The sequence below is a fragment of the Uranotaenia lowii genome, chromosome 3 (assembly GCF_029784155.1).
Source record: "Uranotaenia lowii strain MFRU-FL chromosome 3, ASM2978415v1, whole genome shotgun sequence".
NCBI classification, from domain to species: Eukaryota; Metazoa; Arthropoda; class Insecta; order Diptera; family Culicidae; genus Uranotaenia; species Uranotaenia lowii.
The window spans coordinates 39,479,048-39,499,525 of NC_073693.1; the positions used below are offsets into that span (position 1 = coordinate 39,479,048).

General features: G+C 35.5%; 1 protein-coding gene across 14 annotated transcripts in view; it reads left to right on the forward strand.

The window, feature by feature from the left end:
• Positions 1–20,478, forward strand: part of LOC129754131 (collagen alpha-1(XVIII) chain) — an 875,414-nt gene that overhangs the window by 809,385 nt on the left and 45,551 nt on the right. For all 14 annotated transcript variants that reach the window (XM_055750000.1, XM_055749999.1, XM_055750002.1 and 11 more), the window contains one exon: positions 17,359–17,538. In XM_055750000.1, the coding sequence (XP_055605975.1) occupies positions 17,359–17,538 (180 nt within the window). The remainder of the gene's footprint in view (positions 1–17,358; positions 17,539–20,478) is intronic.

The window sequence follows — 20,478 nt, forward strand, 5'->3', positions numbered from 1 at the left end:
CACCTTCTAAACCACGCTACTTCTTCACAGTCTAAGATCTTCAAAGGAACTTCTCTTTCCGGCGACTATCCGCTCGTTGCTGCCGGAAAAATTCCACCTCGTATCATTACGCTTTTATGTTTCTATTATGCAGCTGCCTCTGCCAAGTGAAATCGAGCCAACCCATCAGGTGCTACATTTTTGCGGGTTCTTTTTTTTGCCATCGCGCATTGTAGTACACCTGCCATTTTGCCAGGATCTGGATCCGGTTCCGGAGGCTCCCTCATCTTAGCTCAGCTAGCTTGCTAACCAACCATCACATTTCGGATGGTCATAAAAATTTCATTACCATCCATCCGTCAGTCCGTTTTCTCGCATCATCAGGAGAGCGAAGATTTTACGTGAGATCATTCCATGGGTTTTTTTGGGCGCCTTTTTTGCGATTTATTTTCATCTCCCTAGCAAGATCCCGTCAAACACAATGATGCGAACTTTCGAAACATTTTTCACCATCAACATCCGAAAGTTCCCATAAAGTGACGGCCAAATTGCACTTTTCCATTAGTTACACTTTTGTTCACTCATCTGCAAACAAATAGACAGTGTAGTGGCTGGTTGACGGGATTCATCAATCATGGCGAACGGAATTGGAAAACTGCAAGAAATCTCAAGTCCATTTCTGTGTAAGAAAATTACAAATCGTGTGGAAAGCACCTATCGGAATTCTTCTCGGGTCCGGGGAGAAGCCAGAAACGTTTTCCCATCAAAACATCAAACCGACCAAAATTTACATTGGCACCGCCACCAGAATAAAAATGTGCGGCATTTTTGCTAAACGATCTGATCCAACCGAAAGCAGCAGCTTAAATGTAAATTCTTCTGGTTTCCGAAATGGTCAAATAATTGAAATTAATTTACATTACCATAAAATTGCTTCTGCTGAATTCATTTGCATCGTAGAGCGGCGCGATATCGATGCGGTTTTTTGGTGTAGAACGAATTGAAATGTTTCAAATTAAAAATTGACTGAAGGTCTCGAATAGAAGATATTCATTTCCATTCAGTTTCCTATAAACCTTTTCATTTTAAAATTTACTTAACAATAAATTTTCTTTAGAATTGTAAATTTTCCCCGGAGAACCAACCAGGCTGCTCACTGCTCACACTTCCCAGTAACCTGTTACCTTCCACGGCGTTTAAATAATATTTTCTGTTCAACTTTTCGCCCGAATGAAATTGCACATTAAGTGTTGCGAATTTAATTACGAGAATTTTCAACTCGAAGTTAAACGTGAAGCTGAAGAAGCCCTTGACTGTAATGTGAATTTATTTGCACCTTTCGAGGGGAGTGGTGGATCATCATCAACGTCCCTCATAATCATCATCATCACTTGGAAAGTGCGTTGGAGGCTGTCGGAAAATTTACCCATCAATTTGCAAATCATTAAAGTTAATGTTGTGTAAATGGTAGCTTTCCAGGTATCACTTTTTTCAATCGATAGGAGAAAGTTTTATTTTAGTAACAGAAATTAAATTTTTTTTTATTGTTTTTATTTTACCTCGACACTAAAATCAATTCGCGAGTGAATTCACTCTTATCCGATCAGCACAAGCAGTGTTTCCCCTTAGAGAAAACACAAAAAAGAATTTTGGGAAAGCTTTTGACTCGACGAATGTTTCTGATCTTTTTCGTTCGAAAATTTCCGAGAATTTTACAATCCCGCATTTGAAAATGCCCGTGGTTCTCGTGCAAGAGCTTAGCTCAACCGCAGTCGGATTATGAAGCTTAAAAATGCTTAACAGAAAATCTGAAATGAATCTAGAGAAGTCCTCTAAGAAAAATGATCAATGTTAAATGTGAAAATGTATCCAACTGATACAGCAAACTGGTTTCTGATTCGAATGGAAACAGAAGTTCTAGCTTGACTTACTTTATAATCAAATTACTAATAAAATTATTGTGAAAAAGCTGTCCTTTTTTGCAATTTCCACTTCAAAGAATGTTACTAGGAAATTCAAATCGAACCCCAAGGTCCCATGCAAAATTAGGGCCAGATTATACTATGGAAAAGGGTCGCGCAATAAATCTAAAGTTTGTATGGAATTACGTGGATTTTGAGAGTGGGGCTTCCATACGATTTTTCACATAACTCGAGAACTAATCATGCACACGGGACCAAATTTGACATGGGACATGGGATCCTTCAGTGGTAACACAAGAAGGGGAAAGGGAGGCTTCCATATAATTTTTATTGCCCAACTCGATATCTATTCGAGCAAATGGAACAAAATTTCGCATGAGCGGGTATTTGGGTTCAAGAATTTTTTTTATGAATATTTAGTACTCTTTCGCCTCATCCATGGGAAAAATGACAAATTTTCAAGAAAGCAATTTCAGGCATAAATTGAACATCTTGTGTATTAAATATTGAAGTTATTTTTGTATAATTCAATCAATGTGTAAAATTTTCAATGTAAAAAAGAATTTCATCTCCAACTGTGATCCTTGGCACTCTTTATAATTATTTTTATCAAACTAAATTCAATCATCATCTAAGTGTTTTGAAGAAATTCTCTAAAGTTTAACATGGATATTTTTTCCCCTATCGAAAATTCACTTTTCAAATCGTGGTCGAATATTCATTCAAATTCCAAATGATACAGAGGAATTTATAATCAACTCTTCAATTGAAAATAAAGAAACGGATGTAGTTTAAAATGATAAATAATTGATAATACTAGTTTATAGCATTTTTGAACTAAGTAAACTGAAGATCGCATTCAATGTGAAATTAGGCGCTGAATCCGAAAATGAAATTCAAAAACATCTCAGTAGAACTATTTTTGAGTTATGAGTTATTGAGCTCCAAATATGAAATTTGGAAAAATTAAAAAAGCACTTGCACTCAGATTCAAATATCTCGGAATGAATAACATCATTCTGAAATCTCTTTTGCGCATATTAAAAGTGAATAAATTTGCTATCGATCACTTGAACTTTATTTAAGCATATGATCTGCAGTATTGTTGATTTAAGTTACTTAATGATGAAAAATCATAAAAACTTTTCTAGAGAAAATTTTGTTATAGCGAATGTTTAAGACTCGAATGTAAGATTTAAAATACTGATCTTCCATTAAGCTTAAATACAGATTTAAAACAAAAATTTCAAGTGGTTATTTATAATAATCGGTTGAAAATTGAAGAAATTATGGCTACTTTACCATAACGGTAATTTTTGCATTTTTAAATAATTTTACGAACCGCGGAGTACTTATCATAGTATAGGAATAATTATTCATGGTAAATCTCACTCACTCCAAATCAAAATTAATTATAAGCTTACCAGAAGGTCACATGCCAAATTTCATGTTGCTTGAGTCTCAATCGTGAAAAGGATTTTAAGGTATTTTGTCAAAAAGGAACAGAAAATACTGGTTTTTCATAATTAACTTTTTTCTTCACAAGACAATTGCTGTTTGTAAATAAATTTCTAAACGCTTGAATTGAGACAAATATTTCACTCGAAGACTGCAACACAATTGGACTTGAAACAAAAAAGTTATTGCGGTTCAAAAATTGCATTTTAGCAAAAATTCTCATATAAAAGGCAATGCGTAAAAAGCACTCATTGCGGGTTAGACGAAAATTTTTGACCAAAATACGATTTTTGAACCGCAATAACTTTTTTGTGTTAAGTTTATTCGGGTTGCAGTTTTTGAGTGAAATCTTTGTCTCAATTTAGGCTTTAAGAAAATCATTCATGAAAAGCAATAGGCCAGTGAACGCTGAAATTAAATTCATATGATCGATAGCATGTTTATTCACCTTTAGTATACTAAAAAGAGATTTAAAATTAATGTTATTCATTCCGAGATATTTAAATCTAAGTAAAAGTGCTTTTTTAATTTTTCCAAAATTTCATATTTGGAGCATAACTCATAAACTGTTCTACTGAGATTTTTTTTTAATTTCACGATTTTTTTTTAATTTTCTAAACTAGTGTAATTATTATCATTTCGTTAAAAAAATTATTCATTGGTAATTTCTGACCTGATTCTTCAAATCTGATATTATAATTTATATATTCTATTTCTGTGCACTGATTATCAATTCAAGAGTTTAAAATTCTGGTTCCATTTGAAATTTTTATTTGTATTTGAAATTTTTATTTGCAGTGATGTCAATTTTATTTATTATTTATCCACGCCAAAAGTCATGCCCCTGTTGAACAGCTAATAACTTGTTTGCCTAATAAGATACGAAGTTACGGTCTCCGACAAAGTTGTTCAGCGGAAAATTTCCTTTTGAAAATTTATAAATTGGCAAAAAATTTATTCTTCGGTTCTTCGGTTCCACAGAAGAAAAAAAAACTATGTTGATTTTTCAGTACCAAATATTCAATTTAAAAGTTCAAATTTACTCATGTAAACATTACTTAAAAATTCTGCAAAAAATCATGGATGAGTTTTGAACCAAAACGAAGCTTTTTAGACCCCGTGAGAGCTTTAAAATCCCAGAAAAAAAAACAAAAAACAAGGTCAGATTCGACTTTTCCGGAATGATATCTGGGGGCTGATCCGGAATGACATGGAAAACACTTGGAAGCTTTTATAATCTAAATAGCAAAACATTTACCGTTCTGTTCCGATTTTCACATATTGGGCACGAAGCAAAACTTGTTCTTGAATTATAAAACAGCTCAACCTCAATAAACGGGTTCGGCAAATAGTTGACTTTTTCGAGATGAATTGTACCGTTTTGTTAAGCTCAATCCAGGTGAACTTCATCTCATTGCGAGGTAAGATTAACTTTTTAGAATTCACCTTTTCCTCGGGAATCGTACCTTTTTTTCCAGCACGATTTAGGTAAACCTCGAGAAGAGGTAGAAGTTTCCTTTTTGGCTTTCACGAGCGTTTACCTTGCTATCTCGGTAAATTTTACCTTTTTATTATTTTCCGTGCTCATTCACTTCACTTTACTTAAAAATAGATAACCAATAATCCTCAACTATGCAGGTATGTGATCTTTTTTTGGTTTTGTAAGTATAAAGGGTGTCCACGATTCAATTGTCACACTATGAAATTGCTTTAACTTTTTAAGAGTTGGGTAGAATTTAATGAAAATTAGGGTAGATTTAGTTCACAGTGCATTGTTAACATCCTGCAAGTTTTAAAGTCCAGTGATCAAAACTCGTGGAAAAAGGATCGAAAGAACAGCTCGTGGAAATCGCGAATTCCACGAAGTCGCTAGTGATTAAGCGGCTCAAGGAACGATTGACCACCGATCGGAAGCCCAGAAATGAAGGAAAAAGTATTCCGTACAACACCAAAAATCACAACCACGTAGTTGTTCGGGATGTGGCTAAGAAGCTGCACCTAAATCCATAAGGCCAAAACTAAAGCTGGGCTTCAAACGTTCGAGGTACAAAAGGCCCATAATCGCGACGAGAAGCAGAACAAGTCCGCCAAAACCCGTGCCAGGGAGTTGTACCTCAACATGCTGACGAAAGTTGAATGCATGCATCATGGACGACGAAACATATGTGAAGGCCGACTTCAAACAGATTCACGGCAACCTGTTTTTCACGGCCAAGGATAAGTTCAGCGTTCCAGAGCATATCTGCACTCAGAAGATGACCAAATTTGCGATTAAATTCCTGGTTTGGCAAGCCATCTGCACGGGCGGGAAGCGGAGTGCACCTTTCGTGACCCAGGACACGATGAACGGACAGATGTACATGAAAGAGTGCCTTCAGAAGCGGCTGTTTCCTCTCCTGAAGGCCCACAACGTCCCAACAATCTTCTGGCTAGATTTGGCCTCATGTCACTAAGTACTCCAAGGACGTGTTGAAGTGGTATGCGGACAATAACCTCATTTTCGTGCCGAAAATGTTCAACCCTCCCAACACTCCGGATCTTCGCTTCATCGAGAAGTACTGGGCGATTATGAAACAGCACCTTCTTAAACGACCTAAGATAGTGAAGACAGTCGAGGAACTGAAGAAAGTATGGGTTTACATGCAAAAAACGGTTGATTCACAGGTTGTGCAGAATCTTATGGCCGGGGTTAAGGCCAAGGTGCAGGCATTTGCGTATGGACTGTCAATGAAATACGAGTAAAATGGTAAATAAAGTTTAACAGTTATTTTTCAATCCCTGGAAAATTGATGGCAATCGGATGAAAACTCAAATTTTGCGAATCAATTTTGTGTGTAGCAATTTCATCGTGGACACCTTTTACTTTGTGCAAATTGTTCCATATCGCATACTATTTATTTAAATTTGAGACCAAACTTACAACTACTTTTGACATGCAAAATCACCGCCATCAACAATCTGGCTACAACGAAGAGCACTTCTAAATGTATCGTCTCCACTCCACCGACGAACCGAAGAACATTGTATACCCTCCGGAATGTCGAAAGTGGCCAACAAATTGCATCAATCTCGAATTTGATTAGCAACATTGTCGGCAGATGTCCCCGGAATTGAAACATTCGATTCGTTTTCGGGTTCTATAGATAACGCTCCTCTTGCTTCTTTTGCTTCTGATCCTTACATTTCCCCAATGACCCAACACGTTAAAGCAATCAAATTACTAACCGATTGCTTGATGCAACTAGCTACTGAAAGCTCTATTGGTTGTACGTATGTTTTATCTGGGTCTCATCCCTCCCGGAAGTTCTACGTACATACATATAAGGTACACTGTAGAACTTTGTAACGTCGTTGGAGAAATCCGGAACGCGAAGCTTTCTCCGAAAACTAAAGTTGAAAGTGTCAAATCGATTTGCTCGCGACTACTAGCTAAAGATAGACGATAGACGAGGAAGACGACGACGTCGATAAAGGTGTAGCTAAGTTTCTTCTCGATAGTTCCTCCGCTTTAGCTGCGCTATCAATCGAAAGCGGTTTGGATGCATTAGTACGTAGATGTTTCTGTCTTCTATAGGTTTCTAGGACTGCTGCTGCTGCTGGCAGCATCCTTGACACAGTCCTTCGACACCCTTCACTTGCAAGAGGAAAATTGGGGGGGAACCGTGGCATCAGGGGGATGTGGCAAATGAAATCCAAACGACACATATCGGAGAAAATTAAACCGGAAATGTTTGCTTTCATTGCGACTTTTTTTTTATTCTCGGTCTCTGTCGGTATATTTTTCCTTACCGGAAAGCTTGGATGCACACCTGAGAAAATGCTCACCGAACTTTAGGGCTGCGGGCCAAAATGTCGGGCATCTTTGGGACGTGTCGAAATTTGGAAGGTGACTGCAAGAACGGAATGCGGAACTTCATAGTATTTAAGTACTAGTTTGAATCATACTTTTTCAATACATGATTGATAAGATTATTGATTGGAACATAGTTTTCGGTTTATTAGAAGCATGTTTAAAAAAAAACTTTAGAATGAAGTTTTTCTTTAATTCACTTTCTATTGCCCTACTCCGTCTCTAGACAGGGTTAACTGAAATTAACCGAAATTTAAAGAATTTTGATGCTTGATTCATATCTTTTTTACTTTTTTTTCGTAGATTATTTTGATCGTAAAACATTTTCAAGCTGCTTTGGTCCATCACATTGTCCTAGTGAGTCTCCCCCTCCTAGAAAAAAACGTCCAAATTGTTTCCAGAAAGAGTGCAAGATAATAAAAGTTGCACAATTGCAATGAAAAGCAGGACATCGTGGGTGGTAGCTGGGTAGTGGTGAAATGGTGTACACGAGTGAAAGTAGCATTTTGCAAATGTCTTCCCATGGATATTCGGTCCCTAGACATTTGGAGGGAACAGGTTGGGATCCGGGACTTTCCTCCAGACAAGCCGATCTCGCGAAAAGTGGTCGAGAAAATCTGGATGATGTGGGGGCTTTTAGTAGTTTCGTAAGACAGGCAGCTAACATTCCCAAGTTGTGGAGCAGCGGCATCCGTATGAATGTCCCCACATCTGCCAGGATGTTCCAGGAACAAATCGTTCCCCGAACAGGGCCAGACAATTCCATCCAGGCCATGCCAGATCGTCGTCCTTGGCCAAACCAACCAAGGACAGGCCCCAAAACGATGAGATGGTGAAATGTGTGGCTGTCGAATAATTCAGTGGATGCATTTGTGCACCTTTATTATTCATCGAATTTTCAGCATCATTGCAAGCGGCGGATTCGAGCGGCGCACACAATTGTCCTACTAGCTACGCCCACGCCCGCCAGGGTACTTGATTTAGATTAGTTCTCAGAATGCAGAGAGAGAGACGTATTTCGGCGATCCATTTGGGTAATGGGTTTAAAATAGACTGTTGAATCACTCTTTCAGTAAACAGTTAATTATCAATAGCAATTTCCGAGAGAACCAGTAATGGATGAAAAGATTAGTTGATTGCTTTTTTCGGGGGAAAAAAGATTTCGTTTTTACCTAAATTTCGGTACCTACATGCAGGGCTGGATTAAGCCATCTGGGGGCCTTACGGATCATTTTTTTAATATGTCAACTAATAGAAAATGAAAACTCTTATAAGAGCTGTTAATTTCTTAATTCATATTTTATTAAGAGCCTCAATTCAGTGTCTCAAATTAAAAAAGTATTTTCAAATCAACATTTGATCATAAATAAAAAATGCAATTCATATACGAATTTAAGAAACAGAGGTACATTCAGAGCCAAAGAAGAAAATAATAAATTTTCAATTTAAAATATAAATTATATATAATACAATTGCATATACATAAACATAAATAAAGTGTTTATGTAATGTGTTGTAGTTTTAAAAATGTTATGCGGATTTTAAATTTCACATCAAATATTGAAAACAGAAACTTTGGCAAATAGTTATTCTAAATGTGACAAAATAAAATTTGAAAACACAAAATCAGAATGCATATAAGTTATTCAAAACATATAATCAGTAATCATTAAAAAAAATCAATTGAGTTCCGAAGTTTGAACAAAGATCTCGAATTTTTAAAACTTAAAAAACAATGAGACTTTAAAACAACACAAGACGTGAAAATGTCAATAAACTGAATTTCTATTTGTTTAAAAAACAATTTGAGAATTATAAGTTGGAAAATGATATGCTGAATTCAGGATATTTACTTTAGTATGAAAAGTTTCAAACTAAAAGAAGATCAGAATCAAAGTAGACATTTCTGATCGAAGGAGTGTACTCGAAAAAAATGCAACACTTTGTTTTGTGGATAGCTTTTGAATGCATAAATGAATGTTGTTGAAATTTTCTTTGCAACCACCAAGCAATCTAATTTTTATACGTGCGAATTTTTATGACGATCTATCAAGTGGCTTTTGAGATAGGGTTCAATAAAGTGCATCGGCTTTTATTTTTGAGCGGGACGAGCGCCATCTATACTTCACACCATGGCCGTAGGAACGGGGGGGGGGGTTGGGGGTTAAACCCCCCCCCCCCCCCCCCCATGAGGGTCCAAAAAAGCAAGCGAGGTATTCTACTCTACACTCAAAAATTTTGATTCATAATTAAATTGTGATAATAGAGCAAAGATATTCAAGAGTAACTATCTGAACACAACCACAAAAACCTCAAAAGCCCATTTCAAGTTTAAAATTCTGCTCCAGTTTTTCAAAATTTCAAAATCCGAGTATTTGATTTGAAAATTGACGACCAAATCAAGGCTAAACCGGGCAATTTTGTTTAAAACCTAGGAATTACTCATCAAATATCTAGAAAAAAATGACTTAAAAAACCTTTCATGATAATTTTTTGAAACTTGCTGCATAAATTTCGGACGCATGCATAAAAAAATTACACCACAATTTGTTTTTGAAGGTTTGATTTAAGAATGAGAATGAGAACAAACCCGAGCCATATCCGGGCTTCTCTAATGAAATCTTCGCAACCGGGTCGGATCAGACTTTTCCCAAATTTTATATTCAATATCCGGGTCGATCCGGTTGAAACCGGGCAATTTCGCAACCTTATCATAGAATTTCAGGTCTGAAAATTAAATTTAAAATTAAACCCATTTTGGAGGTTCTGGTTCCATATTCCTATTACCAAAATTGTATTTCTACATATTTTCGTATTTCTGATTTTGTATCAAGTTCAAGATTCTTGATTTTCAGTTCGAATAATCATAAGAAATTAGAAATGAAAAGCTGATTTGAAATCTTTTTTCGAATTCGTTTTTGCATTTCATATCAAATTTGAATCATGTATTTCGAAAATCAAATGCATTTTCAATATTTTGATAATAGTTTTCCGAATATGGAAAAAGAAGAAATTTGTTTTATATTCAAATTCGGAGCTCTTAAACTTTATTGTAACACAAAATTTAAACATTTGAAGCATCTACGTTGCGATCAAAAATTGAATACCAGATTTTGATTCATCATTCAAAATTCACATTTTAAACAGATTCACAAAACAGATTCAATAAAAATAAATAATTGAAATAATGAATTAAGATTAAACCAGCACTACAGAATTTTAATAATAGATTCATGAATGAGGGCTCAAAGATTTGGTTCATGAAGCTCTGATCTGGAATTAAGATTCGGAAATCGTATTTTTTGTACATTTCGGAAATCGTATTGAAATTCGGAAATAGAATCAAAGTTCAATTTTTTAACTCAGGTTTAGCATTTAGATTTAAAATTCAGAAAAAGATTTAGCTTGTGAATGAATTTTTCAATCAACATAAAATTATTGAGCAATTCAACAAAACATAAACTTTAAAATTTGTTTATCAATTCAATTTCCAGATTTCAAAGTTTTTAATTAGAATAAGTTTGTGTACACAATTCAGCTGAAAATCACTAATAAAAATTAAAATTTGAGTTAATTTTCTAAGTTTTGATTCATGAAAAAAATCCCAAATTATTTTTAAAAAGAATCACCCACAGGATTTTTAGTATGGAATTGATTCTTTATGAAAAATATTTCCTGTTTAAGAAACATGTACCCGATCTTCTCCTAAAAAATCTGCACAATTTTTTTAATTTTTTTCGGTGTATTGGTTAACATTATTAATATTACAGCTTTTTAAAGCCAAAAACTAAAATCATACATTTAGTTCAAGTTTGCATCAAGCAAATGTGATTTGAAAATGTTTTATCTCTTACTTTTTTTTTGAAAATTTTATTTATTTTCATCAAAGGTAAGAATCTTGGAATTTGCAAAAGAGTTTAAAAGATTGGGCTTGTTTTATTTGAGAATAGAATAAGTTTTTATTAAGAAATTGAAGGCGACCCTAAAAAGAACTTATTTTATGCTCAAATCAAATAAATTTGATCTACCAGACTTTTGAACAAATTCAAAAAATTTAACCATCTATGAAAGCATATTTCATATTTTGTTTCTATAGACGTTTCGTTAAAAAAACTTAAGCTCACCCTTAAGGGTAAGGTTCACTTTTTTAAAGTTACTTTTTTTTGAGGTTTTATTAATGACACTTTACCACCCTTGTGGATTCGTGTCTTCTCTTAAGTTACAATTAAATGCGAAAACTATTACTGAGTACTTAAAAATGAGTGATCATATAGCTACAAACATAATTTGCTTTAATTTTTTTTCATTCGCGTGTTGTTAGACAAAAAAATCAGAGGTAAAAATTTGTCACAAAAACCCCCCCCATGAGTCGGTTCTTCCTACGGCCCTGCTTCACACTATAAACCTTCCCTTTTCCAAAGCAGGTTTTTTTTTGTAGATGTTCCCATTTTCATAATCAAATTGACTTAAGATTATATATTTGATCGAAGTTATGACAAGTTTAGCACATTGTCCTCCTTCTGCGAAAAACAACATCGCTGACTTATTACCACTTCACCACAGTTTTCTCGTAATGACACGATTCCAAATCCAATCAATATAAAGATATCATCTTTGTGAGACCTATAGAAGTACTTTGGAAGGAAAGGAGATTAGAGGCATTTTTCTTGTATAGGTATTTGGTTTTTGATGTGACATTTTTTTAACACTTACGGATTTACAGGTTCCACGAATTGAAACAACTTTATTAAAATCCTATAGTTATCATTTTTTTACACTTTTTCTCCTTTATCTTCTCCGGAACGTCCAAGGAAGACTTGTCAACGAAATTTTTTTTTCTGGAGATCTACCAGGTTCTCGCTAAAAATGGTTTGGCAAACCATTTCAATTTTTTTCAAAATTTCACCTGCGCGTTGTCTAACTGTTTAGTGCTCGTTTTGACACCCCTTTTTTGTTTATTTACCGATGGACAACTTTTTAAACTAGTCAACATGAATGGCCTGCTTTAGTCTATTGAACGAGCCAGAAAGAAAAATTGACTATTTTATCACTTAGGGGAGATAAGGGCATAAAGAGCACCCGGGACATAATAAGCACTTCACTTTTATACAAAAGTACGTACACTGGATTCTTTTTTTAAGCGATTGTTGTGTACGTGCAAAAAAAGAAATCGTGTAAAAAAAGTTCAAAACAAACGGGCAAAATTTCTCGCTCATTTCGAGTAAAGTGGCCAACTTGGACTATAAATCGTCCATTTCCAATCAGGTAGGCCATTCTGAAGTGATTTGAGTGAAATCGAGACGCTCAAAGGTTTGTTTGGAATTGATTTGTTTTGAATTTCAAGCCACGGTTGTTCCGGAACTTCCGCAAAGTCTCTAAGTGGCCATTCCGGCCCATGTTTCTGTCGGAAAGCAACGTCCGAATCAATTTACCTCCCAAAATTGGTTTGAAAAAAAAGCGGGAGTTTATAGAACTTGTTTTTGACATGTTCGGAAATCGTCTTATTTCGAGAAAATCGTTTAAAATAAAACCGTGTAAAATAAGATCGTTTAAAAAAAGAATCCAGTGTATTTTCTTATATAAATTTTCATGAGGATTATTTCCTTACTTCCTATAGTATTAATTTTTCAGCAAAAAAGAGATCTCCTTATTATTTTTTCAGAAATATTTTAGAAACTAATCAAGAAACTCGGTTCTTAAGTGACGAAAATATTATAAAATAAGCTTTTATGCTCGTGAAATCATATTAATCTATAATGTACGCACTGCAACCTGATGAACACATTGTTTCTCAATTTTCACTATCAATTAATTTTTGGGTTTTCACTATAATCAATTTATAAACACGTTTTTACTTTAAATTGTTGACTCGGGGCGAACAGAGTACAATTATTCGGGGCACGATGAGCGTTTTCTGCCGTAGCATCTAGCAGCGAATTCAACTCGATGTAGTCAACTGAATGATAGAACTACAGCTTGCCTAGTTTACATCTGAAGATTTGGCCTATTGGTAATATGTCAGAGAGGTAGGCTCGAGTTCGATTCCTGTTTGAGGAGATTTTTTTTTTCATTAACCATTCATGATCGATTATTTTGATTGTTGATTGTCATGAAATAACTAATAGCTTCTTGGCGGGTGATGCAAAGCTCCAAAAACACCAGAATTAGCTCCAGAATTATAAGAATGTATTCTTAATTTGCAAGTATCAATAAAGAAACCAAATCAAATCAATTCAAAAACATAATGTATGAGTGTGTGTGAATTGCTTGTATTCTACAAAAAGTCATACATTATTTTAGTATTGCTTTGTTTGATGGATCTACGCCTCACCGTTTAGTGTAAAATGTAAAATGTAGAGTAAAATCCCTTCGAACAGGAATCGAAGTCGAGCTTACTGATTACCTCTCCGACATCTTATCGATAGACCAAATCATCAGACGAAACAAGTCAAGCTGTAGCTCTATTATTCAGTTGACTCCATCGAGTGATATTCACTGCTAGATTCCACGGCAGAAAACGCTCATTATGCCCCGATTAATGTTGCTTATACTGCCCCCACTGGGTTCTCATTATGCCCCTACGGTGACTGATTTTCAGCTTACGGAAAAAAAAATTAAAATCCAGTTAGGAAATTGACTTTTTTAGTATCTGAACACGAAACAACGTCTTCCTTAAGGAGGCCATTATGCCCTTATTTCCCCTATACAATCGAAATATTTGGATTGCGCTTGATTAAACCTTCAAAGATTAAATCATATTCTTTACTTTAATAGAACCAGTGATCCTTACTTTTATTCAAATTTTAATCTCACCATTAAATTCCCTAAGACTCCTAGAGCAATGTTTAACATATGCTTACCAGATACGCCCAGAAAAAAGCAGAACATATTAGGAAAAAAAAGCGGAACATTGCCGAAAAAAGCGGGACAATTTTTAAACTTTTAAAAATTGAATTTTTAAAACCATTCTTATACATATGTATATCTATTCCTTCAGCTAAAATAGTTCATAGAAAGTAATAAAATATGAATTAATGAAATTTGTGTAAAAAACTGAATTCTCACGAAAATCTCCATCTTTGTAAATTGCGAACTTTTAAGTCGAAAATGTTGTAGTTTAGTGTAATTTAAAATCCGAAATTGGAAGAAAGTTATTATATTTTTAAACAGCCGTTTTTGATCATCTACCAAGTTTATTTAATTAATCCTGTCCTTTCATTCATTGTTTGATTGAAAATAGACTTTTAGACTTTCTTTTTTAGACCTGTTAAGCTTTACATTCCAGGGATTCTGCTAGAATTCTGGAGAAGAATATTGAACCATCATTATTTGGAAGCAACTTAAAGAATATTTCCTTAAATAGAAAAAAATATTAAAATCGCTAGCACGTGCTCAAAGTACGCATAACTGAACCAAATTATTATGGTGGTGCTGAAATAAGCTTACCAGATTGCCCGGTCTTACCAGGGCTTGTCCGGATAATTGACATAAAATTTAGGAAAAGTTCGGTCCGGCCCGTAGTTGCCCGGCTTTCGTAGAAAAGAGCCTGGATTTTACACAGATTCATCCACTTTATTTCCAAAATTTAACAAGCTTAAATAGAGTTATCATATTTTTTTTATTTTTGCATCTCAAAACATTTTTTTCAAGCAAATTTAATCTAAATAATCATGAACAGTTCTTCGGAAGCCTAAAATACGCTGATGCTGTCTGCTGATGTGTTTTGATGTTAAAAATATATTTTCAAGTTTGTCTTTTTTATTTGTATTGAATATTTTCGTGGTTTTAACCAAATTTTTCCGGATATTGCCTGAATTTTAGATTGTAAATTTTGAAATCAGTTGCCCGGATTTTGCCCGGTCCCGATATGTCTGGAACATATTCTGGCCACCTTGAATGCTAGGAACTAAATAGGTTATTTGATTTTGTCGTATACAAACTTTGAAATATAATGCTGCTAAAACATTATGTTTCTGTGTTGCGCCAATAAATTTAAATTGAGGCTAAATTTTGGTTATTTCAGTGTAAGTCAGTGAAACTTCATAAAAGTATTACCTATTTAATTAAGCCTCATCGGTGAATGTCATTTTCTTTAAGTAAGAACATTTACAGTTTTGAAAATCATAAATGGATTGAAGAAGATTAGAAAAAAACAGGAGTTGAAAATGATCGATGAGGGATTTTAAAAGAAGCGTTTTTATCAAGCAAGGATCAACTATTTTGAAGTGGTGGAATCGGAGAAGGTTGAGTCTACCACAGAAGTTTTGTCAGGAAAAAGCGGGACATTTGCTAAGAAAGCGGGACATGTCCCGCTTTTGCGGGGCGGATAGCAACGCTAGTAAAGGGTGATACAGTCGAAATTTGGTCAAGGGAAAACGCGTGTAAATCGGTGAAATAACCCCTGCCATCAGATTTTTTACAGCCACCTTCACCTTGTCCACCTTCTTCGCCGCAGAAAGTCAGTTTGCCTTGAACTGCTGCTTGTCCTTAGCAGTTTTTTTGGTCTTCTTTAGGTTCCGCTTGACAATAGCCCAGTATTTCTCAATTGGCCGAAGCTCTGGCGTGTTGGGAGGGTTCTTGTCCTTGGGAATCACCTGCACGTTGTTGGCGGCGTACCACTCCATGGCCTTTTTACCGTAATGGTAAAATGCCAAATCCGGCCAAAACAGTACGGAACAACCGTGTTTCTGCAGGAAAGGCAGCAGACGTTTATTCAAACACTCTTTCACGTAAATTTCTTGCTTGACAGTCCCGAAAGCTATGAAAATGCTGCTTTTCAATTCACAGGTACAGATGGCTTGCCAAACCAGATATTTCTTCGCGAACTTTGACAGTTTCATGTGCTTGAAAATATCTGCTACCTTTAACCTTCCTTTTGCCGTATAAAACTCCTGTCCCGGAAGCTGCTTGTAGTCGGCTTTGACGTAGGTTTCGTCGTCCACGCAGTCAAACTTCGTCAGCATCGTCGTATACGAACAGCTTTCGGGATCGCGCTTTGGCCGTCGTATTTTATTTATCATCGCGATTTGGAGTCACTACCTTCTTGCGATAGTCCGGTTCGTTTTTTGGCTCGATGCACAGTTGTAGACGATACACCCGGCTTATTTGCGGCATCTCGAAGAGAGAGGTTAGGGTTTTGCTTGAAACTACCGGCAACTCTCTTTGTCTTCTCAGCGGCTTCCGGTTTTCGATTTCCCCCCGATCCAGACTTCCTGGCTGTCGACAAACGTTCCCCAAACACTTTAATTACATTTGTAACGGTTGATTCGGCAACTTTTAGCGATTTTGCCAGCTTTGCGTGCGAGTAGCTCGGATTTTCGCGATGCGCGAGCAAAATTTTGATACGCTGCTCTTCTTCCTTGGACGGCATTTTGACATCTGAAGAGTGAATTCCAAAATCAAAATAGGAGTAACATTCTACACACACTCCTTCAAAATTAGGGGTGTTCAGGGTTTTTAAATGCAAAATTGAAAGAAATACGTCAAGTTGATATTGACCAAATTTTGACCGTATCACCCTTTATAACATAAATTATAGTCGAATAATTGATTTCCAGCTGTTTTAGGGTCTCTTATCTACCTGAATTTTCCACGATCCTGCCTAAAAACTTTGGCCTGTCTCAAAAAGCACTTGACAGATCGACACAAAAATTTGCACATGTAAACATTCCGTTATTACGTAGATCCTCTTAAAATTTCATCGATTTCCATGCGTTCAAAAGTTATTCACTAAACAAAATGTTGCATTTTTTTTCGAATACACTCCTTATGATAGAAACTGAAATGAAAATTTAATAAAAATGTAAGATCTTTAACTCGATTTAGGTAAACATGAATTATAAATTCCTCACAAATAACGGTAAAGTTCAAATTTAAAGCAACATACCTTACAATTGTGCAAGACATTCGAACTTAATTAAAATGGAAGATGTTTTTCTTTTTTCTATCTATTCTGTGCTGCAAGTCTTCATCCAAAAACTTTTAATTAGGTACTGTGATTTGTCCAAATCTCGGCAAAGCCAACAAAAAGTAATACCAATCGCCGTAAAAGCCTTAACATTTTTTACCGTAGAAAAAATATTTCATTTTCAAAATTTTTTGTTGTTTTAGTTTTACACTAAATTTTCGAATTGTTTTCCCTTCTTGCAGAATCCAAAACCTGGACGCCATCGTGCGGCTAGCGGATCGGGAGCTGCCGGTCGTCAACACCCGGGGTGACGTGCTGTTCAACTCCTGGAACGGCATCTTCAACGGCCAGGGTGGCTTCTTCTCGCAAGCGCCGCGGATATACAGCTTTAGCGGGAAAAATGTCCTCACCGATCTCGCCTGGTAAGTACTAGGGTGACAAATTTCGAGCTCTCAAACCATCCAAAGTAGTGAGGCGCAAAAATTTCTCTACACCTTGTACCGACAACAATGTCTGAAGGAGCCAAAAGTGAAAAATGCCTCCGGATTATCCGGAAAATCCAATGCTTCCCTCCAAAAAAAACATGTAGTGAACAAAAATAAATTTCCTTCGCCCCGGAAAGAAGTGTTTCCACAAATGACCAGGCATTTCCCAGCAGCTGCGGTGTGCGTTCTTCTGCAAGAATTTGGCTTTCTTTTTTTTCGATCTGTGGGGCTGAAACCTGAACAGTCTTCTACCAGAATGATAAAGAGATCTCATATGACATTTCGGCGGATAATCCTGCCCATTACCGGCCTAGCTACAAGGCTATAAATTTCGGACACAAAAGTCTCCGGCTCCCCGAAATGTGACAGAAGGAAAACTTCTGCCTCGGGATGTCAGCAGCCAAAAGAAAAACTTGGCTCTCTTCTCTTAGACATGATAATTCTTAGTCGATTCATGTAGCAGCATTTTTTTTAACACGTTTAACTTCGATACTTTAATTTAGATGAACACAACAATTTTCTTCAGAAATTTAGCACATAGTTGAGCAACTTTTGATCGCTTGACTGTGTACATAAATTCATGATTCAAAAAATTTTACTCTTGAATGAAGTGAAGAAATTTTTATCTATAAACTATATATCATATTAATATTTAAAAGAAAAAAGGAATTTTTTGATTTAGGATTGTTTATTTTCAAATTCGAATACTTTTCGCTTCTCCAAACGTACAACTAACAAACTTGGATACACGACAATAAATCAGATTCACATCTTATCACATCTCGTGCCAAAAAAAGCCGAGAGCAACATCTTCATCCGCAAAACCAAACGGAAAATACCGGAAGACAAACAGCTACCGACAGATGGATTGGTAGGGATGAAAACAAAAAATGAATAAGCCCAACCCAGAAGAAAAATGAAGAAAAATCGTATCAAATGAAGACATTGTGAAGCACACGCACATTCACTTAACGACATAATCATCATCCTCGTACATCCGGAATGACCAATCCCTACCCTCCCAGAAGTGAGGAAAAAAATATCAACCAATGACGACCGGTCACAGATTGAATTGCCATCTACCTTCCTACCTTGTGATGCCTTTGAGCCCAACTAATATAAATGTGTGTTGGTGCTGAGCCCATCCAAACTGATAACAAACACAAATCCTCAAACAACATTAGCTACAGATGGATATCTCGTTCTGTAGATATATAGTGAGCAATATGTTCCGGTGAATTGATCAGATGAATGGACGTGTCACTTCCTTCTCGAGTTTCCTATTTGTCATTTGGGAAGGCGGTAATTGGAATGCATGATTGATACGTATTCAAATTTCTGCAGAAAATTAGTCTGCTTGATGAGAAAACAATGCACAAACTGGAAAAGGAACATACAGATTGAAGAAAACTTTAAATCGTTAAATGGACAGGAAATCCAAAACAAAAACTGAAAAGCTTGAAAAGGTTAAAACACCGTAAATACTGAAAAGACTGTAAGAACTGAAAAGACTGAAAATACTGAAAAAAACTAAAAAGACTAAAAAACTGAAAAGACTTCAAAGACTGAAAAGACTGAAAACACACAAAAGACTGAAAAGACTGAAAATACTGAAAAGACTGAAAACACACAAAAGACTGAAAAGACTGAAAAGACTGAAAAGACTGAAAAGACTGAAAAGACTGAAAAGACTGAAAAGACTGAAAAGACTGAAAAGACTGAAAAGACTGAAAAGACTGAAAAGACTGAAAAGACTGAAAAGACTGAAAAGACTGAAAAGACTGAAAAGACTGAAAAGACTGAAAAGACTGAAAAGACTGAAAAGACTGAAAAGACTGAAAAGACTGAAAAGACTGAAAAGACTGAAAAGACTGAAAAGACTGAAAAGACTGAAAAGACTGAAAAGACTGAAAAGACTGAAAAGACTGAAAAGACTGAAAAGACTGAAAAGACTGAAAAGACTGAAAAGACTGAAAAGACTGAAAAGACTGAAAAGACCGAAAAGACTGAAAAGACTGAAAAGACTGAAAAGACTGAAAAGACTGAAAAGACTGAAAAGACTGAAAAGACTGAAAAGACTGAAAAGACTGAAAAGACTGAAAATACTGAAAAGACTGAAAACACACAAAAGACTCAAAAGACTGAAAATACTGAAAAGACTGAAAACACACAAAAGACTGAAAAGACTGAAAAGACTGAAAAGACTGAAAAGACTGAAAGGACTGAAAAGACTGAAACGACTGAAAAGACTGAAAAGACTGAAAAGACTGAAAAGACTGAAAAGACTGAAAAGACTGAAAAGACTGAAAAGACTGAAAAGACTTAAAAAACTGAAAAGACTGAAAAGACTGAAAGACTGAAAAAAACTGAAAAAACTTAAATGACTGAATAGACTGAAAAGACTGAAAAGACTGAAAAGAATGAAAAGACTGAAAAGACTGAAAAGACTGAAAAGACTGAAAAGACTGAAAAGACTGAAAAGACTGAAAAGACTGAAAAGACTGAAAAGACTGAAAAGACTGAAAAGACTGAAAAGACTGAAAAGACTGAAAAGACTGAAAAGACTGAAAAGACTGAATAGACTGAAAAGACTGAAAAGACTGAAAAGACTGAAAAGACTGAAAAGACTGAAAAGACTGAAAAGACTGAAAAGACTGAAAAGACTGAAAAGACTGAAAAGACTGAAAAGACTGAAAAGACTGAAAAGACTGAAAAGACTGAAAAGACTGAAAAGACTGAAAAGACTGAAAAGACTGAAAAGAATGATAAGACTGAAAAGACTGAAAAGACTGAAAAGACTGAAAAGACTGAAAAGACTGAAAAGACTGAAAAGACTGAAAAGACTGAAAAGACTGAAAAGACTGAAAAGACTGAAAA